This window comes from Notolepis coatsorum (genome assembly GCF_963971535.1).
Source record: "Notolepis coatsorum genome assembly, chromosome: 8".
NCBI lineage: Eukaryota > Metazoa > Chordata > Actinopteri > Aulopiformes > Paralepididae > Notolepis > Notolepis coatsorum.
The window spans coordinates 120,499,315-120,526,428 of record NC_140172.1 but is presented as its reverse complement, the minus strand read 5'-3'; the positions used below and the strand labels follow the sequence as shown (position 1 = coordinate 120,526,428).

Sequence of the window (27,114 nt, the reverse complement as noted above, 5' to 3'; positions counted from 1 at the left end):
CTTGTGTCCCCTGCCCTCTCTCTCTCTCTCTCTCTCTCTCTCTCTCTCTCTCTCTCTCTCTCTCTCTCTCTCTCTCTCGCTCTCGCTCTCGCTCTCGCTCTCGCTCTCGCTCTCTCTGTCTTTAAATGTATGGTCTTAATCTGTCAACACCATTGGAAGTCGTCTTCTCTTCATCAAACTACATTCTTACGTTGTACTCGCTGAAAACGGGGCCTCTTTGTGGATGTGATGTGAAGTAGATGAAGACTTAGGGGGTTTTCTTTGGCATCACGGGACGAGTAGACCTCACAATCTGGACGGATGTTTCCCTGGACGCTCTTCTCCTCTGTGTGGATCTAGTGCTTGTATTTTTCTTCCTGGATATACTGTACCAGAGATGAACTATTAGAGATATTATAAGATAAGATATTCCTTTATTGATCCCCACTGGAAAATCTGGGCGTCATTATAGCAGCATGGGGGAGGGGGGTGGGGGGGGGGTACAGGTAAGGGCATGGTAATAGTAGAAGATTTAAATATAGGCAGTACAACTATAGTAAAGATAAAAATAAGCAGTTTAAACAATATAATTAACTCTGAATATGAGAAAGTAAACGGTCTATAATCAAAGGTACAGATGAGGGTATGTATGCCCTTATTGGTTATGGTTATATGTTACAATAAATATGGGCAATAAAACACTTAGAATCTTGATACTATGAGTAAGTAAAGTAAACCGTATACACAAGGTACCCTAATTCTAATGGTTTTGTTGGTTTTGTTGGGATGTGTTCTGTTTTTCTGTGTGACGTGTCTTGATTTGACATAGCCGTCGCTTCTCTCTCTCCCTCCCACCTCTCCTCCTCTCCCACCTCTCTCCCCAGGTACTACCTGAAGAACAACATGGAGACGGAGACCCTGTGTTCGGACGAGGACGCCCAGGAGCTGCTCCGGGAGAGCCAGATCTCCCTGCTGCAGCTGAGCACGGTGGAGGTGGCGGCGCAGCTCTCCATGAGGGACTTCGACCTGTTCAGGAACATCGAGTCCACCGAGTACGTGTTCGCTTCAGGAGGTGTTCTTAGAGGCGCGTTAATTAAAGATCAGGAGTCAGCCGCGCGGGTAGCCGATAGAGAGACCTCCCCTTCATCAGGACAGTTAGTTTGCAGGCTTTCGGGGGGAACAACCAGTATATGGATCCACGTGAAATATGAATCACTTCCAGATATATATATATATATATAAAACCTTATTTCACATTTTTAAACAACCAGAATATCGGGAAATCACATAAAGCCAAATTGCTATTTGATCTTGACAGATAAGCTGTTCAAACTGCGACAAATACTTCGTCCAAAAAGGGTAGACTGAAATGTTAAAGCTTGTAAAAAAAAAAAGATTTAATAAAAAAATCTATCTTAGCTAGCATGATTACTAGCAGACAGTGTGTTACTTTGGCAACGATCCATATTTCACTGGCCGATCCATATTTCACTGGCCGATCCATATTTCATGCTGATCCATAGTTAGTATGACACGGGGCTCAAAATGATTTGTTGCTGTGGGTCACTTTGGGTCACCATGACAGGAATAGGTGTTGTGTTTCAACGATGATCGGTCTCTAGGTGAAACCTACGTTTGATTAATGCGCGAGGTGACAAGGTGTAAGAACACATCACATTGATATGTACAGTATATTTACTGTATTTTAAAGGTGCATTATGTCGTTTTGTGAGAGTCAGAGAAGTGACTAATTTCAAAGGTATATTTTCACAACTCGATAAACAAACTGTCCTCCCCAAACTGGATCCCTGGAACACTGTTGCAACAACTGTTACTATTTCATTTCTGTTGTTTACAAAAGCAGGGCCTGCAATTTTGTTTACAAACATATTCTAGGTTTATGTTTGTTTCACAGTGCTTCACAATGATTTAGTTTTCATTAATGATAAAACAAGATAGAATAATTCTAAGAATTGCTGTAAATGTCTTTTGCAGGCTCTGCAAACAAACCCCCCGCCTCCAAAACTGCATAGTGCACCTTTAACCCCACCCTGCCTATTCAATGACAAAAGAATAAACAAAAAATAATGTTGTCTTTTTTTTTCATTCCCCTTCCTTCTTTTAAGGTATGTGGACGACCTGTTCAAGCTGGATTCTGCGACGGGGTGCGGCCATCTGAAACAGTTTGAGGTGGTGATCAACCAGGAGACCTTCTGGGTGGCCACGGAGATCCTGAAGGAGCCAAGCTCGCTGAAGAGGATGAAGATCATCAAGCACTACATCAAGATCGCCCTGCACTGCCGAGAGTGCAAGAACTTCAACTCCATGTTCGCCATCATCAGGTGGGTTTTCAGGGGGGAAAGGCTTTTTTTCTTGTTAAGAGTGACATGGCTAATCAAATACAAATTTAAATTAAGGAGTTTAGTAGAGGACTTGCCTTTCTCTCGTCAGGAGAAAGGATCAACCTCCCCCAATTCTGTGAGCTTGCCTCTTAAGCAGAAAAGGGGGCTGGGGAAGGATGACCAGGTGAGGGGGGGGTGGGGGGAGTTGAGGGGGAGGGACGACCGGTGAGGGGAGAGGAAGGGGAGGATGAGGGGGAGGGAGGACCAGTTGAGGGGAGAGGAAAGGGAGGATGAGGGGGAGGGAGGACCAGCTGAGGGGAGGATGAGGGGGAGGGACGACCAGGTGAGGGGAGAGGAAGGGGAGGAGGAGGGGGAGGAGGAGGGGGAGGGAGGACCAGGTGAGGGGAGAGGAAAGGGAGGATGAGGGGGAGGGACGACCAGTTGAGGGGAGAGGAAGAAGAGGATGAGCGGGAGGGACGGCCAGGTGAGGGGAGAGGAAGGGGAGGATGAGAGGGAGGGAGGACCAGTTGAGGGGAGAGGAGAGGAAGGGGAGGATGAGGGGGAGGGAGGACCAGTTGAGGGGAGAGGAAGGGGAGGAGGAGGGGGAGGGAGGACCAGGTGAGGGGGGAGGATGATGGGGAGGAGGAGGGGGAGGGGGACAGAGGCTTCAGAGGAAACGTCCACAGAACCAATACAACTTACAATGACGTCTCCTGGTGACTTAATTTCCTCTGTTTTAAGCTCCTCCTTAAAACACTTTCAGACGTAGGATTCCTTGAATGTTTCCTCAGAATTGTATTTTCAGAATCTTTACCGCTCTCTGTAGCTTCCAGCGGCCAGTAGTGAGATAGTGACCTCATCATTAGAGCGATGCACAGAGACGGACTCGCTCTTCAACCTGTCGAAGAAGACAAGGGCCCGGTGCTTCTCCGTTGAGTTGTTTAGCCATTTTGGGCCCCGGCCTCCTGTTTAAGAATCTCTGCAGTATGGTCGTTTTCTGTTCCCTGTTGTTAAGGACACTGTAGAACATAAAGGGTCAGACCTTCAACCTGTTGATGAAGACGAGGGCATGGTAGGGCTGGAGAAGTGTGACCTTTGGTCTCGATTTGGAGGATCAGGAAAAGAGGGCGGGTTTGAGATAGGTCAATGGAAGATGCCACAGATCATCTTTAGTTGTCCTTATTAGGTAGGACTAGAGATGACAGCACTCCTATCCTCTCAATTCTAATCTCGTAGCATGTGAGAGTGTACACCCGAAAGGCTGCTTCTCTTCTTTTCTCTTTTTTTCTTTTTTTTATTCTATTTCTATTATTTTCTTCTACTGTTTTTGTGTGGATTTTACAAACGCAAGTGCGGCTCGTCGATGTGTTTGTCTCCCTGTATGACTGTTTGTTTGTGTGTGTTCGTTTACGCCATCTCCCATGACAACCGCAGTAGGACATTTCTTTTGGCCACTAGTCCCCCAGACTACTCCTCCTCCTCCTCCTCCTCTTCCTCCTCATCTTCGCTCTGTCTGCCCACTCATTGCATCAGCCTGTTCCCCACCGACCCCATTATAGAATGTGCTGCTGCCTCACTGCCTTCAGAATAAGAGTCCCACTGGTGACGGCCGCCCTCGTCGTCTGTTGTTACTGTTAACTGTGTGCCCACTGCGGTTTGTTACGGACTTGATTGCAGTAAGATTGGGCCGAGGCTGAGGTCGCCTCTGTGGACTGCTGTAGGAGGCAGAGATCCACAGGGTGTGTGTTAGCAGGGAATCGAATGTGTGTGTGTGTGTGTGTGTGTGTGTGTGTGTGTGTGTGTGTGTGTGTGTGTGTGTGTGTGTGTGTGTGTGTGTGTGTGTGTGTGTGTGTGTGTGTGTGTGTGTGTGTGTGTGTGTGTGTGTGTGTGTGTGTGTGTGTGTGTGTGTGTGTGTGTGTGTGTGTGTGTGTGTGTGTGTGTGTGTGTGTGTGACCTCAAGACTACCACCACTGCAAGAGAAAATGGAAAACAACTTCTCTATTTATGATTTGACTCAACACAATACACACTCCGAGTGTAGGATTGTTACTTAAGTATTTAAAAGATGTCTCGCTCATCACACAGGACAACATTGTGACAATTGGGTTGAATTAGAAAATATAGAACATGAAGAATCAGACCTACTGTTGTTAAAGACTATAAAACATAAAGAGTCAGACCTACTGTTGTTAAAGACTATAAAACACAAAGAGTCAGACCTACTGTTGTTAAAGACTATAAAACACAAAGAGTCAGACCTACTGTTGATAAAGACACTATAGAACATAAAGAGTCAGACCTACTGTTGTTAAAGACACTATAGAACATGAAGAGTCAGACCTACTGTTGTTAAATACACTATAGAACATGAAGAGTCAGACCTACTGTTGTTAAATACACTATAGAACATGAAGAGTCAGACCTACTGTTGTTAAATACACTATAGAACATGAAGAGTCAGACCTACTGTTGTTAAATACACTATAGAACATGAAGAGTCAGACCTACTGTTGTTAAAGACTATAAAACATAAAGAGTCAGACCTACTGTTGTTAAATACACTATAGAACATAAAGAGTCAGACCTACTGTTGTTAAAGACTATAAAACATAAAGAGTCAGACATACTGTTGTTAAAGACTATAAAACATAAAGAGTCAGACATACTGTTGTTAAAGACTATAAAACATAAATAACCAGACCTAGTTGTTAAAGACACTATAGAACATAAAGAGTCAGACCTACTGTTGTTAAAGACACTATAGAACATAAAGAGTCAGACCTACTGTTGTTAAAGACACTATAGAACATGAAGAGTCAGACCTACTGTTGATAAAGACACTATAGAACATGAAGAGTCAGACCTACTGTTGTTAAAGACACTATAGAACATGAAGAGTCAGACCTACTGTTGTTAAAGACACTATAGAACATGAAGAATCAGACCTACTGTTGATAAAGACACTATAGAACATAAAGAGTCAGACCTACTGTTGTTAAAGACTATAGAACATGAAGAGTCAGACCTACTGTTGATAAAGACACTATAGAACATGAAGAGTCAGACCTACTGTTGTTAAAGACACTATAGAACATAAAGAGTCAGACCTACTGTTGTTAAAGACTATAGAACATGAAGAGTCAGACCTACTGTTGATAAAGACACTATAGAACATAAAGAGTCAGACCTACTGTTGTTAAAGACACTATAGAACATGAAGAGTCAGACCTACTGTTGTTAAAGACACTATAGAACATGAAGAGTCAGACCTACTGTTGTTAAAGACTATAGAACATAAAGAGTCAGACCTACTGTTGTTAAAGACACTATAGAACATGAAGAGTCAGACCTACTGTTGTTAAAGACACTATAGAACATGAAGAGTCAGACCTCCCTGTCCTCTTACAGACCTTCCTCACAGCAGGGCAGCTGTAGCCATATGGCCTTCTGCCTGCTAGACACTGTCTGCTGACTGACCTAACAAGTGTGTGTGTGTGTGTGTGTGTGTGTGTGTGTGTGTGTGTGTGTGTGTGTGTGTGTGTGTGTGTGTGTGTGTGTGTGTGTGTGTGTGTGTGTGTGTGTGTGTGTGTGTGTGTGTGTGTGTGTGTGTGTGTGTGTGTGTGTGTGTGTGTGTGTGTGTGTGTGTGTGTGTGTGTGTGTGTGTGTGTGTGTGTGTGTGTGTGTGTGATCTCTAGTCTCTGCCCTTGCTTTCTACAGTGTGTGCGTGTGTCTAGTGCAGCAATGTACAAGCATACTAGAGTGCTACCAGAATGGTTTGGTTTTACCAATGATGTCTTTGCTAACATACCAAATACCGGTACACCTGATGTTGTTTTTGTTGACACCAGCCACAAGGGGGTGCTAATTCTCTCTCCTCCCTCTCTGAGGTGTGTGTGTGTGCGCGCGCGTGTGTGCGTGTGTGTGTGTGTGTGTCAGGGTTTCCGTTAGAATTTTTTTTTGCAGGTCTGAGTGTCCGGTAGATTTCAATCTACCGGACAAATGGGATAAATTCCGGTCAGAGTTTATTGAGCTTAAAAACAATTGATAGGCCTATATAAAGAATGACATCATCAAGGCATTTATAATATTTTAACTTAAAACTAGGCTACTTTTGCGTATACAGTCATTAATATATTCCAAATAAAATAAGTCCCTCGAGACTTCGTGCTGCTGCCGACTTGAGGTGTCGGTGGGCAGTCTGCCCGACATTAAACAGCAGTCTGTTATAATCACATTTTTATGAGCTAACGAATTCCGTTATATTGGACATTTGTATTAATTATATCAAGCGAAGAACTGAGAAATTTGGCAGAGAGAGACGGCAACATTATCGTGGGTTTGCGTGATGACTCCACCTCCCAACGACTTGGTGCTGGTCATAATGTCCTGTGAAAATAATTCCCTCTAAGCACAATTTGATTATTTGAATTGTATTAAAATAGACTAAAATTAAATAGCCTATGCGATGAACGAAACAATCATTACATTTGTTTCATCGTTGCTTCACCAAGCACCCGGTCTAATAATGACACCGCTGTGTCAGCGCGAGCTGGCTGTTAGATTTACGTGAAGCATGGAGCTGCAGACCGACAGAGCAGCGGTGTTTTTAGGTCCGGTCCGGTCTGGGCTCAGCAGCGCCTCCCACCCAACAGCTGAATTGCCAATGGCTGGATTGGAGTACTGCATTCTGTGGGGCTGCAGATGGATGCTTCTCACAAATCTAGGAGCAGCAAGCTCGCGCTGACACAGCGGTGTCATTATTAGACCGGCTGCTTGGTGAAGCAACGATGAAACAAATATAATGATTGTTTCGTTCATCGCATAGGCTATTTAATTTTAGTCTATTTTAATACAATTCAAATAATCTAATTGTGTTTAGAGGGAATTATTTTCACCTGACATTATGACCGGAGAGATTAAATATGTCGGACTTCAACAGATTTTGCCGGTCAAATACCGGTAATTACCGGCTAACGGAAACGCTGGTGTGTGTGTGTGTGTGTGTGTGTGCTCGCGTGTGTGCGTGTGTCAGTCTGTGTAGACTGGACAGGAGCAATGTACAATAGACTGATCTGGCCGTCTGTCTGTCTCCCCTCAGCGGTCTGAACCTGGCGCCGGTGGCTCGCCTGCGCGGCTCGTGGGAGAAGCTGCCCAGTAAGTACGAGAAGCTGTTCGTGGACCTGCAGGACATCTTCGACCCCTCCAGGAACATGTCCAAGTACCGCAACGTCCTCAGCAGCCAGAGCATGCAGCCTCCCATCATCCCCCTGTTCCCCGTCGTCAAGAAGGACCTCACCTTCCTGCACGAAGGTAAGGAGACCTTTTTCAAAGTGCGGGTTTTCTTGAGAATGAGATTTGAATGGGTTCCCTACATTGTTCTCTGGAAGTATATCACATGAAGCCAAAACCCTCCAGAAGTATATCATATGAAGCCAAAACCCTCCAGAAGTATATCATATGAAGCCAAAACCCTCCAGAAGTATATCATATGAAGCCAAAACCCTCCAGAAGTATATCATATGAAGCCAAAACCCTTGAGAAGGATATAATATGAAGCCAAAACCCTCCAGAAGTATATCACATGAAGCCAAAACCCTCGAGAAGGATATAACATGAAGCCAAAACCCTCCCAAGTCTGTTGAAAAATGTACAGGTTGGAGTGAATGGACCACAGCAGCACTGGCTCCATTCACCTCAATGACAGATGTACTGTAGAGGTTCTGGCGGAATGTGGCAATTATTTTCTTTTACCATAGAAATCAAGGTGAATAATGTACCCTCTCTTACAAGCTGAAGGCGTTCTGGACATTATGACACCGAATTGAAATTAGTCTGACCTATAGATCCAGCGGAAAAACAAGTTTGAGACTTGTCCAGTGATCTCGCAGTATTAACTACAGCGTCTGTGTCAAAGTCCCGCCCACTTAGGAGACAGGAACCGTTCCCATTTGCATCCAATTAGGGCATAGGGCTTTAAAATGCCCTTTAGCATGTCACTGGCTAGGTTTAGAACTGGTGAAGGACGTTCTAACCGCTGGCTTCCCCCACTCTGCCTTCATTTAAATTAACAACAGGCAGGAAAGTTCCCCTTATTATGCAAGTTAACCGTATTGGGGAATTTACTTGATTGACCAATCTAGACAAGGCAGAAAATCAGAGCATTTTCATTTCCCATGTCCTCTCTGGACACACACAGGCTTACACACAAACACACACACTGCCCCTTGAACAGTTAGAGGTTTCACGCCTTGCTCAAGGGCACGTCAGCAGTGATGGTGAATAACAAAGATGTAGAAATTCATGTTATCAGGCTTAACGGTAACTTGGCAGGATGTAAAAAACACTCTTTGATGTTCTCCAAGAGAAGGATCAGAGCAAAGGCTGCATTTACTTTGAAGATGAGAAAAATATTGTTTTGTGAAATACTGTGAATGTGCTTCCCATTTTAGTTTTGACAGTTGACCTTGTGCTCACCACTGTGTCTTGTCTGCCTGTCTGTCTGTCTGTCTGTGTCCTCCCAGGTAACGACTCCAATGTGGACGGTTTGATCAACTTTGAGAAGCTGAGGATGATCGCTAAAGAGATCCGCCATGTGGTGCGAATGACCTCGGCCAACATGGACCCTGCTCTGATGTTCAGACAGAGGTAGGTTCCAGTTCACGTTCACGACCAAAGTATTCAGACATTTCTCTCAAAATCCCATTACAAGTATTTAAATTTCTTTCTGTGACTCATTCGTACTATTACTACATATTATTATGGAAGTAACTGGACCGGCTTTCACATGATTTTGAGGGAACTCATTTAAATACAGATTAATTTGGGGGGGGGGCAATTGCTCAGGAGGTCGTCTGGTAATCTGAAGGTTCCCGGGTTAGATTCCCGCTTGAGCAAGACACTTAACCCCTAATTGCTCCCGATGAGCAGGTCGGCACCTTGCATGGTTGCCTCTGTCGGTGTGTGAATGTGAGTGAGGCATACGTTTTAAAGCGCTTTGGATAAAAGCACTATATAAATACAGTCCATTTTCCATTTACTGAGCATTGTTAACGATGCTAACAGGAGGCTGCTACCAATTTGTCGAACACCTAGTCGACTGTCTTCAGGAGGGGCTTGGTTAGGGATCAATGCGATCGATTTCTCAACAACAACAAAAAAAAGTGCTGAACTTTCCCCTTCAACACGGGATCAAGCGCATGCATGAGGTCTGGATCGATCAATTCCTCCCCACGTCCTGCTCGGTTCACGTCTTTGATTCAGCAACGCTGGTCACCGGGGGATGTCACAGCAGCACACTATATGAATCCACTGGAATGGAGATGTCACTCAGTGGTGTGTTTGTGTCACTCACAGTGCATGACTGCCCCCTGCAGACACTCTCCCCACACTGCAAGCACCAGCGGTTTCCCCAGTGTGGAACAAGCCCCTTGACCTGCTTCTCTCCTGCCCCCTAGTGTCCAGCCCTGTTCTGTTGTCACACGTAGAGCTGAGTCTGTATAGTGCAGCATAACACACCAGGTGTCTAACCAATACCCAGGCCATTCCTTCTACCAACTGGCACAGTGAAAGTAGAATAAATAAATGATGCATCCATATTGTATTTTTTTCCCCTCCTGCCTTATTAGGCAGCATAGTGAAGAATGAGATAGAGAGAGCAGTGGGATGACATGCAGCATAGGTCAAAGGGCCGCGGGGATTGAACCCAGGACGCGTTGCAAGTGCACAGTATTTCTAAATAATTCCTGCCAGGGGTGGAGCGGCACTGCAGCAGTACTGTCGTACGATATGGAACTCGCGTCAAGATTCCAAAAACAGACAAAACTGGGGGTTGAACCACCAGTTGAAAGTAAGTTAGGTAGTCGAGACAACTAAAAGAATCAATGTAATCAATCAAAAACCTTCACCACTGGGTACAATACACGGTGACATCGCTAGCGTACCGATGGAAGTCTTTCCCAAGGCAAGACGTCACAAAGTTGCACTGTGGACATGTTATTCCAAGGTTTCTATATAACAAAGGTTTAGTCATCGATGCGGAAGTATCTGACCTGGGACCTGTGTTCTACATCAATAGGATCAGTAGGATTCTGGTCCCTGAAGTTCCTGCATTGTTGTCATGGAAACATTGTCACTGTTACGACCTTCTTTTTTTCTTCTTCTGTGTTGCCCCCAGTTCAATGGCTGTGATGGTATTCTCTTCTCCAGTGTATTCCTCTGTGGCAGCATTGATTGGTGTACATTATATATCTTATATCTCCTACAAGTCAACCTTTTAGGAATTAAGGGAAAGACCGCCCTGGTTTCAGACCAATGCCACGTCGTCTATGACATATAAAGGACCATGTTCACCTTCACCTCAAGTAGAAACGTGGCATTTATTGATTTATCAACAATAATAACATTGGAATCAGATGCTAGCTTGTATAGCTTAGACTAGCTTGACATGTCTTGCACATACACTCATTGATATGGGGAGATGTCCTATGTCCGGTTGTCCTCCCATCCTTCTATCATTTCCTGTGTGTGCGTGTGGTCACATGACCTCCTCATAGTCTCGTCTGTACCCCACCCCACCCCCCCTCACACACACACACACCACCCTCCTTGATCCTGTCTTTAAATCACGCTTCAATCTTCACGCCTCTCGCTTACAGGAAGAAGAGGTGGAAGAGTTTAGGGTAAGTGTGTTCTGGTAGCCGGTACCGACTGGTTCTAACCGGTTCCAGTCTGGTTCCCGTACCCCATGCATCCTTCCCATTCTTTGTTGTCTGCCACCATCAAACCCGCATGTTCTCCCTTGCGTGTGTGTGTGCGTGAATGAGTGTGCGTGAATGAGTGTGCGTGAATGTGTGTGTGGGAGAAGGAGATTAACCCTTTCATTCGCAGTGCACATTCACCGTCACCCCTGAACCCATACCTGAAGTCCATCATTGGAGCTGTTCTTTGTTTGGCCTTGTTTTGTTTGTTTGTTTGTATAACATGTATGTTTCTGCATCATGGCATAATATATTCCCCCATATCGAAATTCCATATGTTTCTTTTATTTATTTATTTTCTTAACCCCTTTCTTGCCTCCATCTGACAGAGCGTTCTGATTGGTTTTGTTGTGGCATGGTGCACCCTGGGAGAGCTCTGCATGGTTGTGTTTTAATATGCTACGCTGCAACACACAACATAATACAACACAGTGATGCAGGAGAGATAAGAGATGAGACCTTGTTGTGTGTGTGTCACCCTTGGCCTTGTGACTCCAGGCTTACTGACCTGTGACCTCCCCTTCTTTTTCCCTTCCTTCCTTCCTTCCTTTCTTTCATCACATATTTCCTTTTATATATTTTATTTAAATACCTCTCTCTCCCCTTCTCTCTCCCCCTCCCCTTCTCTCTCTCTATCTCTCTCCCCTTATCTCTCTCTCTCCTGTGTGCACAATTATATCCCTCCTTTTTACCTTCTCCTTCGTTCTTCTTCATCACACACCTTTCGTTACTTCTTCTTTCCTACCCTCTCCACCTCTCTTATCTCCATCTGTCTCCCCCTCTCCATATCTCTCTCTCCCCCTGCCTCTCTCTCTCTCTCTCTCCCCCTGCTATCTCTCTCTCCCCCTGCTCTCTCTATCTGCCTCTCTCTCCCCCCTGCTCTCTCTGCCTCTCTCTCTCTCCCCCCTGCTCTCTCTCTTTCTGCCCCTCTCTCTCTCTCTCTCTCTCTCTCTCTCTCTCTCTCTCTCTCTCTCTCTCTCTCTCTCTCTCTCTCTCTCTCTCTCTCTCTCCCCCTGCCTCTCTCTCTCTCTCTCTCTCTCTTTGCAGGTCTCTGAGTCAGGGCAGCACTAACTCTACCATGCTGGACGTGCAGGGCGGGGCCCACAAGAAGCGTGTGCGCCGCAGCTCGCTGCTCAACGCCAAGAAGCTGTACGAGGACGCCCAGATGGCCAGGAAGGTCAAACAGTACCTGTCCAACCTGACGGTGGAGACGGACGAGGACAAACACCAGATCATGTCCCTACAGTGTGAGCCTTCGTACAGCACCTGTGAGTAGAGACCAGTACAGCACCTGTGAGTAGAGACCAGTACAGCACCTGTGAGTAGAGACCAGTACAGCACCTGCTGTGAGTAGAGACCAGTACAGCACCTGCTGTGAGTAGAGACCAGTACAGCACCTGTGAGTAGAGACCAGTACAGCACCTGTGAGTAGAGACCAGTACAGCACCTGTGAGTAGAGACCAGTACAGCACCTGTGAGTAGAGACCATGTCTGTCCCTGCAGTGAGTAGAGACCATGTCTGTCCCTGCAGTGAGTAGAGACCATGTCTGTCCCTGCAGTGAGTAGAGACCATGTCTGTCCCTGCAGTGAGTAGAGACCATGTCTGTCCCTGCAGTGAGTAGAGACCATGTCTGTCCCTGCAGTGAGTAGAGACCATGTCTGTCCCTGCAGTGAGTAGAGACCATGTCTGTCCCTGCAGTGAGTAGAGACCATGTCCCTGCAGTAGAGGAGATGAGGCTTTAGTGCGGTCATGGCATTTGGTTGACTTTTCACCTTAAAGGTGCTATTGATGACCACTAGATGTTGCACTAGAGCACCACCATGGCATTTACCCAATCGGGTGCATTCCATGTGGGGAAATGGGAAGTAGGGAGGGGGATACATGCACACAACTTGTAAACAATAATAATCATTTTGAACCTGCCAAATAATCATTATTCAAATGCACTCTTTATAAGTACTACCTACTAGCCATGACGCTTTATAAGTACTACCTACTAGCTATGACCCTTTATAGGTACTACCTAGCCATGACCCTTTATAAGTACTACCTACTAGCTATGACCCTTTATAGGTACTACCTAGCCATGACCCTTTATAGGTACTACCTAGCCATGACCCTTTATAAGTACTACCTACTAGCTATGACCCTTTATAGGTACTACCTAGCCATGACCCTTTATAAGTACTACCTACTAGCTATGACACTTTATAAGTACTACCTACTAGCCATAACCCTTTATAGGTACTACCTAGCCATGACCCTTTATAAGTACTACCTAGCCATGACCCTTTATAGGTACTACATAGCCATGACCCTTTATAGGTACTACATTAGCCATGCCACTTTATAGGTACTACCTAGCCATGACCCTTTATAGGTACTACATTAGCCATGCCACTTTATAGGTACTACCTAGCCATGACCCTTTATAGGTACTACATAGCCATGACCCTTTATAGGTACTACATTAGCCATGCCACTTTATAGGTACTACATAGCCATGACACTTTATAGGTACTACATAGCCATGACCCTTTATAGGTACTACATAGCCATGACACTTTATAGGTACTACATAGCCATGACACTTTATAGGTACTACATAGCCATGACACTTTATAGGTACCACATAGCCATGACACTTTATAGGTACTACATAGCCATGACACTTTATAGGTACTACCTAGCCATGACCCTTTATAAGTACTACCAGAGCATCTGTCAGTAGAAGCTACAAGTCTGGCATCTAGCTGACGCTGTTAAACCAGAGTGATTTAAAGCCCCCAGTCAATCAACTAGAAAATAAAAATGTCATTCTCATGTTTGGCAGTGTGGTTACCCTTAATTTATTTGAATCACTTGATTGGGCTTTTCATTTTGGGACAGAGTTAGCACTTTGAAGTCCGACCAGGGCCCACATAGATCTTTCCACTAGTGCCAGACATTTATATATAAAAAAAAAAGTCTTCAATGAATATCTTGTGATGCCGTCAGAAAGGTGCAAACACACTAGCTGATGGAGCAAAGACACGGCAGGATAAAAACAAACATATTTGGAAGAAATACAATTTATTTTTTAAACTAAGCGTGTCAGGGTCAGGGTGGTGTACGTCAGGCAACTTTAATAACTCATTGTGTTTGTCACACAGTGAAGAAGGTACTATGACCAGAAATGTCGATTTAAAAATGACAACTGAAGTGCTGTCAGATTTTCATATTGAGAGTAGAATCTGGTGTCTGCTGCACTTCAGATCGACGCTGCATAACTGCACTGTCCTGCACTGCCACCTAGTGGCCTGTAAATGTACTGAGGGAGAGAGAGGGAGGGAGGGAGAGAGAGAGAAGCATCCTAGCGCTCGGATCATATTTCTCTATTTTGCCTGCGATAGGACCAAAATAATCTTTGTCAATAACTATGAGATACGTTTGGGAAATCACACCCAAGCCAGTGATTGCGGTCTCTCTGCCTGCGGCCTCTCTGCCTGCCCGGGAAACTGGATAATCTTGTCTTTTTCTGCTGCAATCAATAAATTACTTCCTGCTGTCGTCAATGGTGAAGAAGATGATGATCACTTTATTGTCAATTTACACGAGGCAATTTAAATTCAGCATATCCCATCTAGAGTTTGGGGGTTTGGTGCCTTGCTCAAGAGTACACTGGAGATGGTGGGCCACCCTCCGGGCGTCGGCTGGAATACACCCTCCTGAAAGCACTGCGGGATTGAACCAGCGACTTGTCAGTTTACTGACCAGCCTCTCTACTGCTGGGCCACCCCGCCACTCCAAGTTGTACATTAAAGGGGAACTACGCCCCGATTTAAGAATTCAGACTCAGTGTTATTTCTATGGTTTAAAACGGTCCAAGAATGTTAGTGCACATGAAGAACACTCTAAACAGAAGAGAGAGAGATATCTTTTTTTTTTACTTTACTGTACTTTATTTTACATTTAAAAAAAAAAGTCTTTACCACTTTGAGTGCCAGCAGGGGGCGCTAGAATTAGCTCTTGAGTGCCAGCGCTCTATTCAATGAGAGGGCGAGCACTTTTGCGAACGCATAAACTATATCTTAAATTCCGTTTTATACCATTTTGAAAAACTGTCGTTTTTTGAAACTTCCAGAAAAAAAAGAGATTCTGCAGGAACCGCCCTTTAGTGGAATACACAAAACACGTTGACATTTTTCGGCCTATTTATGAATCGTTTTCAAATAAACGCTAGATTATCGGTATGTGGGGCGGCTAGGTGGTGTAGTGGGCAAGGCACTCGCCACCAATGTGGAGACGCTGGGTTCGCGTGTTCGAATCCAGCTCTCCACATTGTTTTCAGTTTAGCTGGTCGTCCGCAGTAATACACATTGGCCGTATTACGGGGAGGGAAACTGAAGGGTGGGGATCGGGCGTTGTGGACAGCGACTCCTACAGGTCGGTTGGTGCGCCTGCGCAGTAGAATCAGGAAGTGTCGGGGGCAGTGTGAGCCTCCCACGCGTTACTCCTCGCCACTGAGAGATCGAGCTGCGCAGGTGAAAAGATGCGACTGCTGTTACCTCAAGTACCGGAGGGGACTTGTGCTATGTATGACTTAGTCCACATTGCAGCCGGCTTGTGGGAGGCAAGAAACAGCGTTCGTGACAGGGGAGGGTTGAATTGGATGATACGAAATTGGGATGAGAGAAAATATATAGAAAATGGGAGAAAAAAAGTGGATAAAAAAAAGATTATCGGTATGTGTACTTATGCACGCTAGAGAAGCGGGCTGAAAAATCAATTATCCATTTCCTGATCAGCACATACACACACACACGCACACACACACATACAGTATGGGACACGCTGAGATATAGGTGAAAAAAACTCTGATTATCCCAAGACTGGTCAAATAGATTCCTTAACTCAGATCAAATATCGATCGCATTTATTGATCCAACGCTGGGTACTGGAAAACACATATTCCACGCTGTTATGAGGGTCGGCAATGAATCCGATCGTCTCCGGTTACATGCCTGATAAGTAAAATGTGGATTCCGCAGTTTTTTTTCCCCCCATCCATTTCATTCAGTCCAATCCAATGGGTGCAATACCATCCGGAGATACGATAGGGGGCGGTATTTTCCCTGTTCGAGCTCAGAGAGAGTCCCAGTGGTAACGTGAGGCTAGATTGATGAAAAATGAATGGAAATCGCTAATAAAAAAACGATTAAAAACGAGATTTCTCGTGGCTGGCACTCAACGCATTGCATGAAATAACGAGATTTCTCGTGGCTGGCACTCAAAGTGTTAAAAGACAGCTACAATATTCAAAGAAACTAATACACAACAATATAAAAATAGAATTTCAAATATTCACAGAGAGAGAGAGAGAGAGAGAGAGAGAGAGAGAGAGAGAGAGAGAGAGAGAGAGAGAGAGATGGAAGAAGAGAAGTAAAGAAAGGTGTGTGATGATGAAGAAGAAGGAAGGAATAGAAGGTAAAAAAGGAGGGATAGAATTGTGCACACAGGAGAGAGAGAAGGTTAGAGAGAGTATTTAAATCAAATATATAAAAGCAAATATGTGATGAAAGAAAGGAAGGAAGGGAAAAAGAGGGGGATGTCACAGGTCAGTGAGCCTGGAGTCACAAGGAGTGTGCAGCTAAAAGGCATAACGTCTGTAGACTGAATGAACTGGGAGAAATGTTGTGGATGACACTGACTGAGCACCCAGGGGAATGTTCTGAACATACTGGTACATGTTCCGCTTCAGAGCTGAGAACACTACTGTAGAATAAAAGCTCATTTGGATATAAAAAGTCAAAATCCCTAAATCAGTCTCCCATTCATTGTCAACGGAGCAGGTTCTTAGATTTGGAGAGTCGACATATTGACTGAACTTTCATATAATTATGTTAACTTTCTCTATAACATATTTCAATGCTTTATTTTGCCGGTGTTCCCCTTTTAACACCTTCCTCTCTCCACCGCCCGCAGTGTCCAAGAACCTGAGCGAGAGGAGGGCCACCAAGTCGGACATGTCCCCCGTGTCCCTGCGCTCCTCCGTGCCCTCGGGGAAGGTCCAGAACAGGGTGTCCCAAGTCCTCCAGGTCCAGGTTCCCCTCTATCCGCTGAGGAAGAAGAGCACCGCCAAGGACATCGCCGCCTACAGTGAGTAGACGTGTGGTGTCCTCCAGGGACGTGTGGTGTGTCCTCCAGGGGACGTGTGGTGTGTCCTCCAGGGACGTGTGGTGTGTCCTCCAGGGACGTGTGGTGGTGTCCTCCAGGGACGTGTGGTGTGTCCTCCAGGGGACGTGTGGTGTGTCCTCCAGGGACGTGTGGTGTGTCCTCCAGGGACGTGTGGTGGTGTCCTCCAGGGACGTGTGGTGTGTCCTCCAGGGGACGTGTGGTGTGTCCTCCAGGGACGTGTGGTGTGTCCTCCAGGGACGTGTGGTGTCCTCCAGGGACGTGTGGTGGTGTCCTCCAGGGATGTGTGGTGTCCTCCAGGGACGTGTGGTGGTGTCCTCCAGGGACGTGTGGTGGTGTCCTCCAGGGACGTGTGGTGGTGTCCTCCAGGGACGTGTGGTGGTGTCCTCCAGGGATGTGTGGTGGTGTCCTCCAGGGACGTGTGGTGGTGTCCTCCAGGGACGTGTGGTGGTGTCCTCCAGGGACGTGTGGTGTCCTCCAGGGATGTGTGGTGGTGTCCTCCAGGGACGTGTGGTGGTGTCCTCCAGGGACGTGTGGTGGTGTCCTCCAGGGACGTGTGGTGGTGTCCTCCAGGGACGTGTGGTGGTGTCCTCCAGGGATGTGTGGTGGTGTCCTCCAGGGACGTGTGGTGGTGTCCTCCAGGGACGTGTGGTGGTGTCCTCCAGGGACGTGTGGTGGTGTCCTCCAGGGACGTGTGGTGTCCTCCAGGGATGTGTGGTGGTGTCCTCCAGGGACGTGTGGTGGTGTCCTCCAGGGACGTGTGGTGGTGTCCTCCAGGGACGTGTGGTGGTGTCCTCCAGGGACGTGTGGTGGTGTCCTCCAGGGATGTGTGGTGGTGTCCTCCAGGGACGTGTGGTGGTGTCCTCCAGGGATGTGTGGTGGTGTCCTCCAGGGACGTGTGGTGTCCTCCAGGGACGTGTGGTGGTGTCCTCCAGGGACGTGTGGTGTCCTCCAGGGATGTGTGGTGGTGTCCTCCAGGGACGTGTGGTGTCCTCCAGGGACGTGTGGTGTGTCCTCCAGGGACGTGTTGTGGTGTCCTCCAGGGATGTGTGGTGGTGTCCTCCAGGGACGTGTGGTGTCCTCCAGGGACGTGTGGTGTCCTCCAGGGACGTGTGGTGTCCTCCAGGGATGTGTGGTGGTGTCCTCCAGGGACGTGTGGTGTCCTCCAGGGACGTGTGGTGTCCTCCAGGGACGTGTGGTGTCCTCCAGGGATGTGTGGTGGTGTCCTCCAGGGACGTGTGGTGGTGTCCTCCAGGGACGTGTGGTGGTGTCCTCCAGGGACGTGTGGTGGTGTCCTCCAGGGACGTGTGGTGGTGTCCTCCAGGGACGTGTGGTGTCCTCCAGGGACGTGTGGTGGTGTCCTCCAGGGACGTGTGGTGTCCTCCAGGGACGTGTGGTGTCCTCCAGGGACGTGTGGTGGTGTCCTCCAGGGACGTGTGGTGGTGTCCTCCAGGGACGTGTGGTGGTGTCCTCCAGGGACGTGTGGTGTCCTCCAGGGCTGTGTGGTGTCCTCCAGGGACGTGTGGTGTGTCCTCCAGGGACGTGTGGTGGTGTCCTCCAGGGCTGTGTGGTGGTGTCCTCCAGGGATGTGTGGTGGTGTCCTCCAGGGACGTGTGGTGGTGTCCTCCAGGGACGTGTGGTGGTGTCCTCCAGGGACGTGTGGTGGTGTCCTCCAGGGCTGTGTGGTGGTGTCCTCCAGGGACGTGTGGTGTCCTCCAGGGCTGTGTGGTGGTGTCCTCCAGGGATGTGTGGTGGTGTCCTCCAGGGACGTGTGGTGTCCTCCAGGGCTGTGTGGTGGTGTCCTCCAGGGATGTGTGGTGGTGTCCTCCAGGGATGTGTGGTGTCCTCCAGGGATGTGTGGTGGTGTCCTCCAGGGATGTGTGGTGTCCTCCAGGGACGTGTGGTGTCCTCCAGGGACGTGTGGTGTCCTCCAGGGCTGTGTGGTGGTGTCCTCCAGGGACGTGTGGTGGTGTCCTCCAGGGATGTGTGGTGGTGTCCTCCAGGGATGTGTGGTGGTGTCCTCCAGGGACGTGTGGTGGTGTCCTCCAGGGACGTGTGGTGGTGTCCTCCAGGGACGTGTGGTGGTGTCCTCCAGGGACGTGTGGTGGTGTCCTCCAGGGACGTGTGGTGTCCCATATCGGCAATACCTAATATCTCCCTTTATCTGTTTTGATGATCATCATTTTCACAAATCAAGCTTTTTTGGCAGATAACTCCACGGAGATTGCAAATTAACCGGACATTGTGCCACGTTTTTGCTACGTTACCTGAACACGTTTCATCTTTCCTCTTCATAAACTCACGTCACGCTAACATTTTGTCCAAAAGATATCCATCTTTAAAACCTCGTAACCTGCGCCCCCCAAAAGTGGCCATTTTAGTTTTCGTTTTTGAGGACTGCATACTTTCTTTGAAAACCAAAATACTATACTTTATACTTATAGCACATGCATGAGCCTGGTCTCTTTTGAACGATGACATTCTGAAGTTTATGATACAATAAAGATAATTCACTTTTAGTGCTAATGAAATAGAGTAACATAAGTCTGAACTTGAGTTGTAGAAAAACATACTCACGTATTTCTTTTTTGTGACCAACTTTTTATTTTGTCTTTTTTTTTTTTTTTTTTACATACTCACGTATTTCTGTAGTAGTTGGTATGGCTGAAAAAGGTCCATAGCCTGAAGTATTTTAGTACATGTCCAAATTTCATAAAAATCCGTTCAGAAATGAGTGATTAGAAGCGTTTTTGTTCAAAGGTGAGAGAGCTCAGAAAACGATTTTCTTATAGACTTCAATGACGGAGAATTCTCTTCCTGGTTTGGCTTGTGACATTTCACCTAGATCCCTGATTAGCTAATTCCCACGTGGGGTACCATTGGAAAGCCACACTCATTAGTTACAACCCTGTCCAATAATCTTCGAGATCGCCAAATGATTGACAGAGGTAGAGGCTCGGACGTCGGGAGTGGTATTTGAAAGAATTTAAAGTCAGCCGTGTGCTTCGGCGCACACCGAACATATCTGCATGTAACTCGAGAACCGCTGAACAGATTTTGTTGCCTGAAAGGGCAATCGACAGGAAACAATTAGCGCTTTAATTCGATCCATATATTATATTAAAAAATATGCACACCCGAGCCGCTAGAGGTCGCCAAAGTGTCGGTGGGAAATTGTCCTCAAGAGGGGCCCACATGTGGGCCGTTGCATGGTAAAGATGCCCTTGAGCCAGAGTCGCACTGCAATAGACCTGTCTCAAACCCTGCCCCTTTTCTTGATCCTCCAATCACAACTGTCGCTTACCTCGGACAAACCAAGTTTGTCCGAGGTAAGCGACAGTTGTGATTGGAGGATCAAGAAAAGAGGGCAGGGTTTGAGACAGGTCTATTCACTTTCTGACTGCACAGTTCCGGGTAGCAGCCATATTGCTTCACCTGAACCCTGCTGATTAGGATTTATCTGGCGCTGTAAAAAAAAAACTGTACTGGCTTCCACTGTAAAACGTGAACTTGTGATGCACTTTCGATGAACAATAATGGCTTTTGTGACAAAAAACGTGCTCACGGTTCCAAATGGGCTATGTCTCAACAGTACCTCACGACAGGCTGGTCATACGATGGCATTTATAGGTTTTTGCAAATAATAATAATACACTTTATTTGTATAGCACTTTTTTTTTTTTTTTTTTTTACTTTATTTTTTAGCGTTTATCGCTTTTCTGGTCAAGCATGACCGACAGAAACAGGTTGAAATGGGATGTAGAGCAGGGGAAGACATTCTGAGAAATGACGGCGGGTCCGGGAATCGAACTCGTGTCCCCCAGATCCGTGACGAGCACGGTTTTCCCCGACGCAGAAATAGCGCCGAGATATGCGGTGAGCTACGGGAGCTCCCCTGTATAGCACCTTTCATACAAAAATTGCAGCTCAAAGTGCTTCACAACAGAAAAAGACATAAAATGAGCACATAAAGTGCGAACATAAAATCACAGTTTTTCACATTAGGATCTAACATCCCAATAGGCCACCTTGTTTATGGTTTGATTCAGTTTAAAAAAAATAAAAAGAAAAGAAATAAACAATAATTTAAACTTTAAATCATTAACTTAGTGCAATGAGCACATCAAGTGCAGACATATAAAATCACAGTTTTTTACAGGGCAATAAAATAGTTCTGGATTTACTGTTTAACAGTTTAAAGTTGTCTTTACCTTCTTTGCTTGGTATCCACAGTTTAAAACCTGACAGTCTTCCCTCCTGTGAACTCTTCACTTATATATGGATCCTTACAGCTATGTTACAAACTCCCTGGGAGTGATGCACTCCTCTGTAACCTTGTTTCTCTCCCCCTCCCCAGACTCCGGTTCCCCCCACGTGGTGAAGAAGCCCCCGGTGAGCTCGGCAGAGGACTGGAGCAGCAAGAGGCCGTCGGACGACACGGCGTCGTCCCGCCACTCCAGCCCCACCGTGTCGCCGCAGGGCTCTCCGCGCAAAGGTTCGGCAAAAACATTCGGATCCCCCAGTTGGAAGCACCCGGGTTGGTTGGCGGCTAGCGTACCTCAGAGACGTGATTATAAACCCCAGCTATTAAGAGGTTCACCCGGACCGCTTTCTCACCGCTCATATTATCGACTCGAGCGTGATGAACTTAGACTTGGGTGCGGATCATTACACAGGAAAGGGTGGTTGAGTTGGAATCAATATTTTTTTCCTCTAAAATCCAGATCTAACTCCCTCTGATGTGAGGGGGGGGGGGGGGGCAGAACATCATATGAAATATTACATGGCTTGCACCATGGAATTAGTTTAGATTCAAATGTATTGTCATTATACAGCACAAGTACGGTACAACGAAAAGACGTTTGGCATCCAGCCAGAGTGCAGATGTAGCAGTAAAGTGCAATAGGAATAAAACAAGTAGGTATATTGCCGCTGGGCCTCACGTGTCAAACCATCTTGGCTCGAGAGATTTTAGTATTGATAAAATCTTGGCCCAATATTCAATACTGGTATCGCAAGAATTGTTTTGTAAAAATCCCACAATTATCCGCAGCAGATTGGATGTTTCACTGTCAAACATCTCTGTTAACTAACCCCTGCTACTTATACTTGTTGTAGTCTATTTGAGAAACATGAACCGAATTTTTTTTGGAAAGCTAAAATATTTCCATGTTTGTCTGTCGATGGAAACAGCGATGCACATGGTCATAAAATGAATGGTTTCCTCCCACAGAAAAATGTGTCTGTTTACTATTCCCATAACTATTATCATTGTGTGGCTCATAGATGTCAGTTCAGACAAGCTTAATATTTGTGGTTATTTGTTTCAGACAAGCTTAATATCTGTGGTTATTATTGCCTCGTTTTCAAGCTAATTTGGTGGCCTGTCTTCTGTCTTCTCTCTCTTCTCCTCCTCCTCCCTCGCTCTCCTCCTCCCTCTCTCCTCTCTCTCTCCTCCTCCCTCTCTCTCTCCTCCCTCTCTCCTCCTCCCTCTCCCCTCTCCTCCTCCTCCCTCTCTCCTCTCTCTCCTCCTCCCTCTCTCTCACCTCTCTCTCCTCCTCCCTCTCTCCTCTCTCTCTCCTCCTCCCTCTCTCCTCCCTCTCTCCTCCTCCTCTCCTCCTCCTCCCTCTCTCCTCTCTCTCTCCTCCTCCCTCTCTCCTCCCTCTCCTCTCTCCTCCCTCTCTCCTCCTCCCTCTCTCCTTTCTCTCTCCCCTCTCTCTCTCCTCCCTCTCTCTCACCTCTCTCTCTCCTCTCTCTCCTCCTCCTCCTCCTCCTCCTCCCTCTCTCAACCCCTCTCTCCTCCTCCTCCTCCTCCTCCCTCTCTCCTCTCTCTCTCACCAGTGGGTGGCATGCCCAAGTGCCAGAACTCCAGCCAGATGAACCTGTCGGGCTCCTCCTCCTCGCTCACCAGCGACGCCAGCACCAAGGCCGGCACAGTCAGCCTGCGCAGCTACGGCATAGGTGGGGTGCTCCTCCGTAAGAAGATCCTACTGATGACCACGCAGCACAGCCAGGAGGAGAGAGAGGAGAACAGAGATGATGATGATGAGGAGGAGAGAGGGGAAGAGATGGAGCCTATTCTGGAAGGCTTTGTCTCCTCAGGGCAGTGGAGAGACGCAGGGACAAGGAGAGGGAGATTGAAGACCAAGCAGAGCTACCTGATAGAGGCCAGACCAGGGGGCCCTGCCCAGAGGCGGAGAGAGAGGCCTGGGTTAGATCTCACGGCCTACCCTGGGCCGAGGAGGGGTCCCATGATCCCACCCCCGCAACTCCCTCGATTACAATTCGCCCAAAGTCGAGGGACAGAGCCGAACGACCCCAGAGCGCCCCCCAATCCCCCAGAGCGCATACGCTTCCGGGAGAGGCTCGCGTCCCCGTTCAGGATGCTGAGGGGAAGGAGTCTGTCCAAGGAGAGGCTGGTGGCGAATGGTGTCCGGCAGGGGCAGGGAGAGAGGCTGGTGACCTCCCCACACCAGGAGCACGAGAGGCAGGGGCAGGAAGAGAAGAGAGCCAGGAGGGGGCTCAGTCCCAACCCCTTTCTTTGGTTCTGCAGGGCCCGACACAAGAGGAGCAAGACTGTCTGACAGACAGACAGACAGAGAGGGAGCTATAGATGAATCCTAGATAGCTAATAATAATAGGTATATGAAAGACAGACTGAGAGAGAATTCCCAGTGGAGATTTCCCAAGTTAAGCTACAAGCTATCAGACAATGTTCTGCAGATAAGAAAACATGTATTTTGTCCGAAGTTGATTTCGGTGAGACCGTGAGAGACTGCCGGCGTTCTATTTCACCTAGTTTCCTACTTTCAATGCTTTGCGGTTTTGTGAGAATGTTTCTCATTACAAATGTTGAAATCTCGTTTGACAGGCGAATGTAGTGTAATACAGTATGCACTGTGAAAGCGAAAACATCTACTGCAGAATCTTGTTTGTCCCATTTCTGATAATAAGTGACTTTTGAAACAGTCAAGCTGACACACCTTCCGAAATACCTTTATTCAGTTTATGGTCAGTTCAGAAGCCCTCGGGTTTGGATAAACAAGATTCTGCTGTTCATTTTGCTTTTCACCCACAGCTGTTGTTGACTGAATATAATGATTGTTTCTACTGTTTTATAATGTATTTCTGTAAGGTATGGTTCATCCAACCAGTTCTGCTGTTAAGTGTTTTGTAGCTGAGGCTAATATAAGTCCTATAACAAGTAGGGGATGTTAAGAATGTCACCCACATTTGTGATGTAGTTGAGGTTTTTGAAATAAACAACTACTCAACGGCTACAGGCTACTTACGAGTTCAGGAATTCCATACTGCGTCTCCATGTTCTATATGGATTTAAGGTTACGTTGTAAGGCCCAAGTCAAGCCAAAGTCAAGTCAACCGTATTTGTCACACACACATTATATATGTCTGTACATTGGCAGCGAAATGCTTGCCCTGTTCCCAGATGCTGTAGTTTTCCCATCAGCTTTTCATTTCCTCCACCAAGGCGAGAGGTTCTGTTTTTGCTTCCGTGTGTGAGAGGCTCTGTTCTCACCATATCTTAAAAAGTTATGCCGGATTGCAATGATGTTTGCTGTGCACATGTCATGACCATGTCATGACCCCAAGAGGAAGAGCGCCATTGGTGACCCCACGGTCCTTCCTCCAATAGCACCAATCATTTTGAATTCTATATTATTCAAATGAGCGTATCTCCCGACCCGTTTGTCAAAATTTGGAAGAGTCATGGCATAATTACTAAACAATTTGCTGTGCAAATCCATGACCCCTGGAGGAAGAAAGCTATTGGTGTTGGTGGCCCCATGACCTTTCTCTAGTGCCACCATCAGGCCACGTTTCTGCCATCTACCCAGTAAAGTGATGCACCCAAAGTGGGGAGATTGTTGGTCCTTTGGCAGAGGTCTGCACTCTACTGTCTGCATTATTCTTGTTAGAAATGGGTTCTAATGTTTCATTAACATATTGGGCGCCATGCATTGTACCCATCTTTGGGCCCAGTCTGCCAGCGCTGTAAGCCTATGGAGATGTTTACCTTCTTTGCAGGGCTATAACTTTTTAAATATTATAGCTATATCGACAGTCACATTACTATGGCCCATTCAACATGGGGTATCTATCGTTCCGGATGTGGGAACGTTATATTTTTTCATTCATACATTGTCGTGTAATACCCTCGTGAATATAAGTATGTTTTTAGAGTTTTCTGCAGTAATTCCTAAACGTGAGTTATAGGCCCCGACGCATATGATAGATTATCGATTGGTGTTTCTTTCCTCCTATGCACGCTATATAAAAAAATTCAAATGTATATGATCGGTATACATTATGCTTCATCATGCGTGAAGGAAAGGGGGGGGGGGGGGGGTCGTCGTTTATAATTCCTTGATCGTCAGTAACGGCTTTATTTAGTATGGGTTGATGCGTTGATCAGACTGATTGCAAACAAATAAATGGACAATCGGGCTGAAAATAACGTTAGATTCCTCTTACCGTTCGCTGATCGAGACTGGAGGAAAAATATTCCAATTATTTGACGTCGATCTGCTAGATCCATTTCCCGTTTGTATGACGCAATAAACGCCGAAATCATATTGATTATTGCGTTTTGAAAACGATCCCAATGCACTCGAGTGTGTATCTAGACCCACGTTACAATATATCTCTGGCGGAGGAATTTCCCCGATGCACCGAGCTCCACTTCCGGTTTGCATGGAGTGTAACTCGCCCGAAATACCACCAGGGGGGGGCGGTATTGAGGCGTTGCAATATCAGAACAGGGTCCAGCTGCGTCCCGGAGGGAGGCTGGATGAATTATGAATGCCATGGCGAATCTTTTTTATATTGATCCCAAAAACGAGTTCCCTCGTTGTTGGCGCACAACGATTGGCGGGCAATAATGAGTATACTCGTTGTTGGCGCACAAAGTGTTAAGACAGTTATACAGTTATACAATAATAATGCTTACAGCAAAATAACATGTAGGAGAGGAATTAGCATTTTCTTTTTAAAACAACGATTGTTTTGATGGTTTTGGATGGAGGCTGTTGCAGTGTGCTAACTGAGCCTGCATGCTGGCATACTTCTACGCAGGTTTGAAGCAGCTGATTCAAGTTGACTCCCGAGTATAATTTGGTTTGAATACTTGGTACGTTGTTAAGGTCTGTTTCTAAACATGGCTGACTCTTTCCCTTCTCGCTTTCTCTCCCTCCCTCTTCTCTTCCTCTCCCCATTCTCTTCCTACTCTCTTCATTGCTCCCTCCCCATTCTGTTCCTCCTCTCCCTCCCCCTCCATCCCTCTCTACCCATTCCCATTCTCCCCCCCGTCTTATCTCTCTCTCTCTCTCCCTCTCTCTCTCTCTCTCTCTCTCTCTCTCTCTCTCTCTCTCTCTCTCTCTCTCTCCTCTCTCTCTCTCTCTCTCTCCCTCTCTCTCTCCCTCTCCCTCTCCCTCTCTCTCTCTCTCTCTCTCTCTCTCTCTCTCTCTTTCTCTCTCTCTCTCTCTCTCTCTCTCTCTCCCCCCCTCTCTCTCTCTCTCCCCCTCTCTCTCTCTCTCCCTCCCTCTCTCTCTCTCCCTCCCTCACAGGCTACACCCTCCTCCCGGCTGGTAAGACAGACAACCTGTCGGACTCCAGCCACAGTGAGATCTCCTCTCGCTCCAGTATCTGTTCTGTGGACTCGGTACCGGCGCCGGGCCTGGAGGAGCGCTTCCACGGCCACAAGGCCTGTACTAATGCTACTACCACCAGTACTGCTGCAGCTACCACTGCTGCTGACAACACGCACTCCAGTTATGACTGCAGCCATCCTAGCACAAGGTAATACACACACACACACACACAGACACACACACACACACACACA

At 46.8% G+C, this 27,114-nt stretch overlaps 1 protein-coding gene across 1 annotated transcript in view; it reads left to right on the top strand.

Annotated features, from left to right (window-relative positions):
- rapgef6 (Rap guanine nucleotide exchange factor (GEF) 6) overlaps positions 1 to 27,114 on the top strand; it is a 288,321-nt gene that overhangs the window by 245,368 nt on the left and 15,839 nt on the right. The window contains exons 18-27 of the mRNA XM_084320510.1: positions 864 to 1,031; positions 2,106 to 2,321; positions 7,420 to 7,631; positions 8,843 to 8,966; positions 10,976 to 10,999; positions 12,125 to 12,345; positions 17,043 to 17,216; positions 21,610 to 21,747; positions 23,094 to 23,213; positions 26,837 to 27,068. Coding sequence (XP_084176636.1) covers positions 864 to 1,031; positions 2,106 to 2,321; positions 7,420 to 7,631; positions 8,843 to 8,966; positions 10,976 to 10,999; positions 12,125 to 12,345; positions 17,043 to 17,216; positions 21,610 to 21,747; positions 23,094 to 23,213; positions 26,837 to 27,068 — 1,629 coding nt within the window. The remainder of the gene's footprint in view (positions 1 to 863; positions 1,032 to 2,105; positions 2,322 to 7,419; positions 7,632 to 8,842; positions 8,967 to 10,975; positions 11,000 to 12,124; positions 12,346 to 17,042; positions 17,217 to 21,609; positions 21,748 to 23,093; positions 23,214 to 26,836; positions 27,069 to 27,114) is intronic.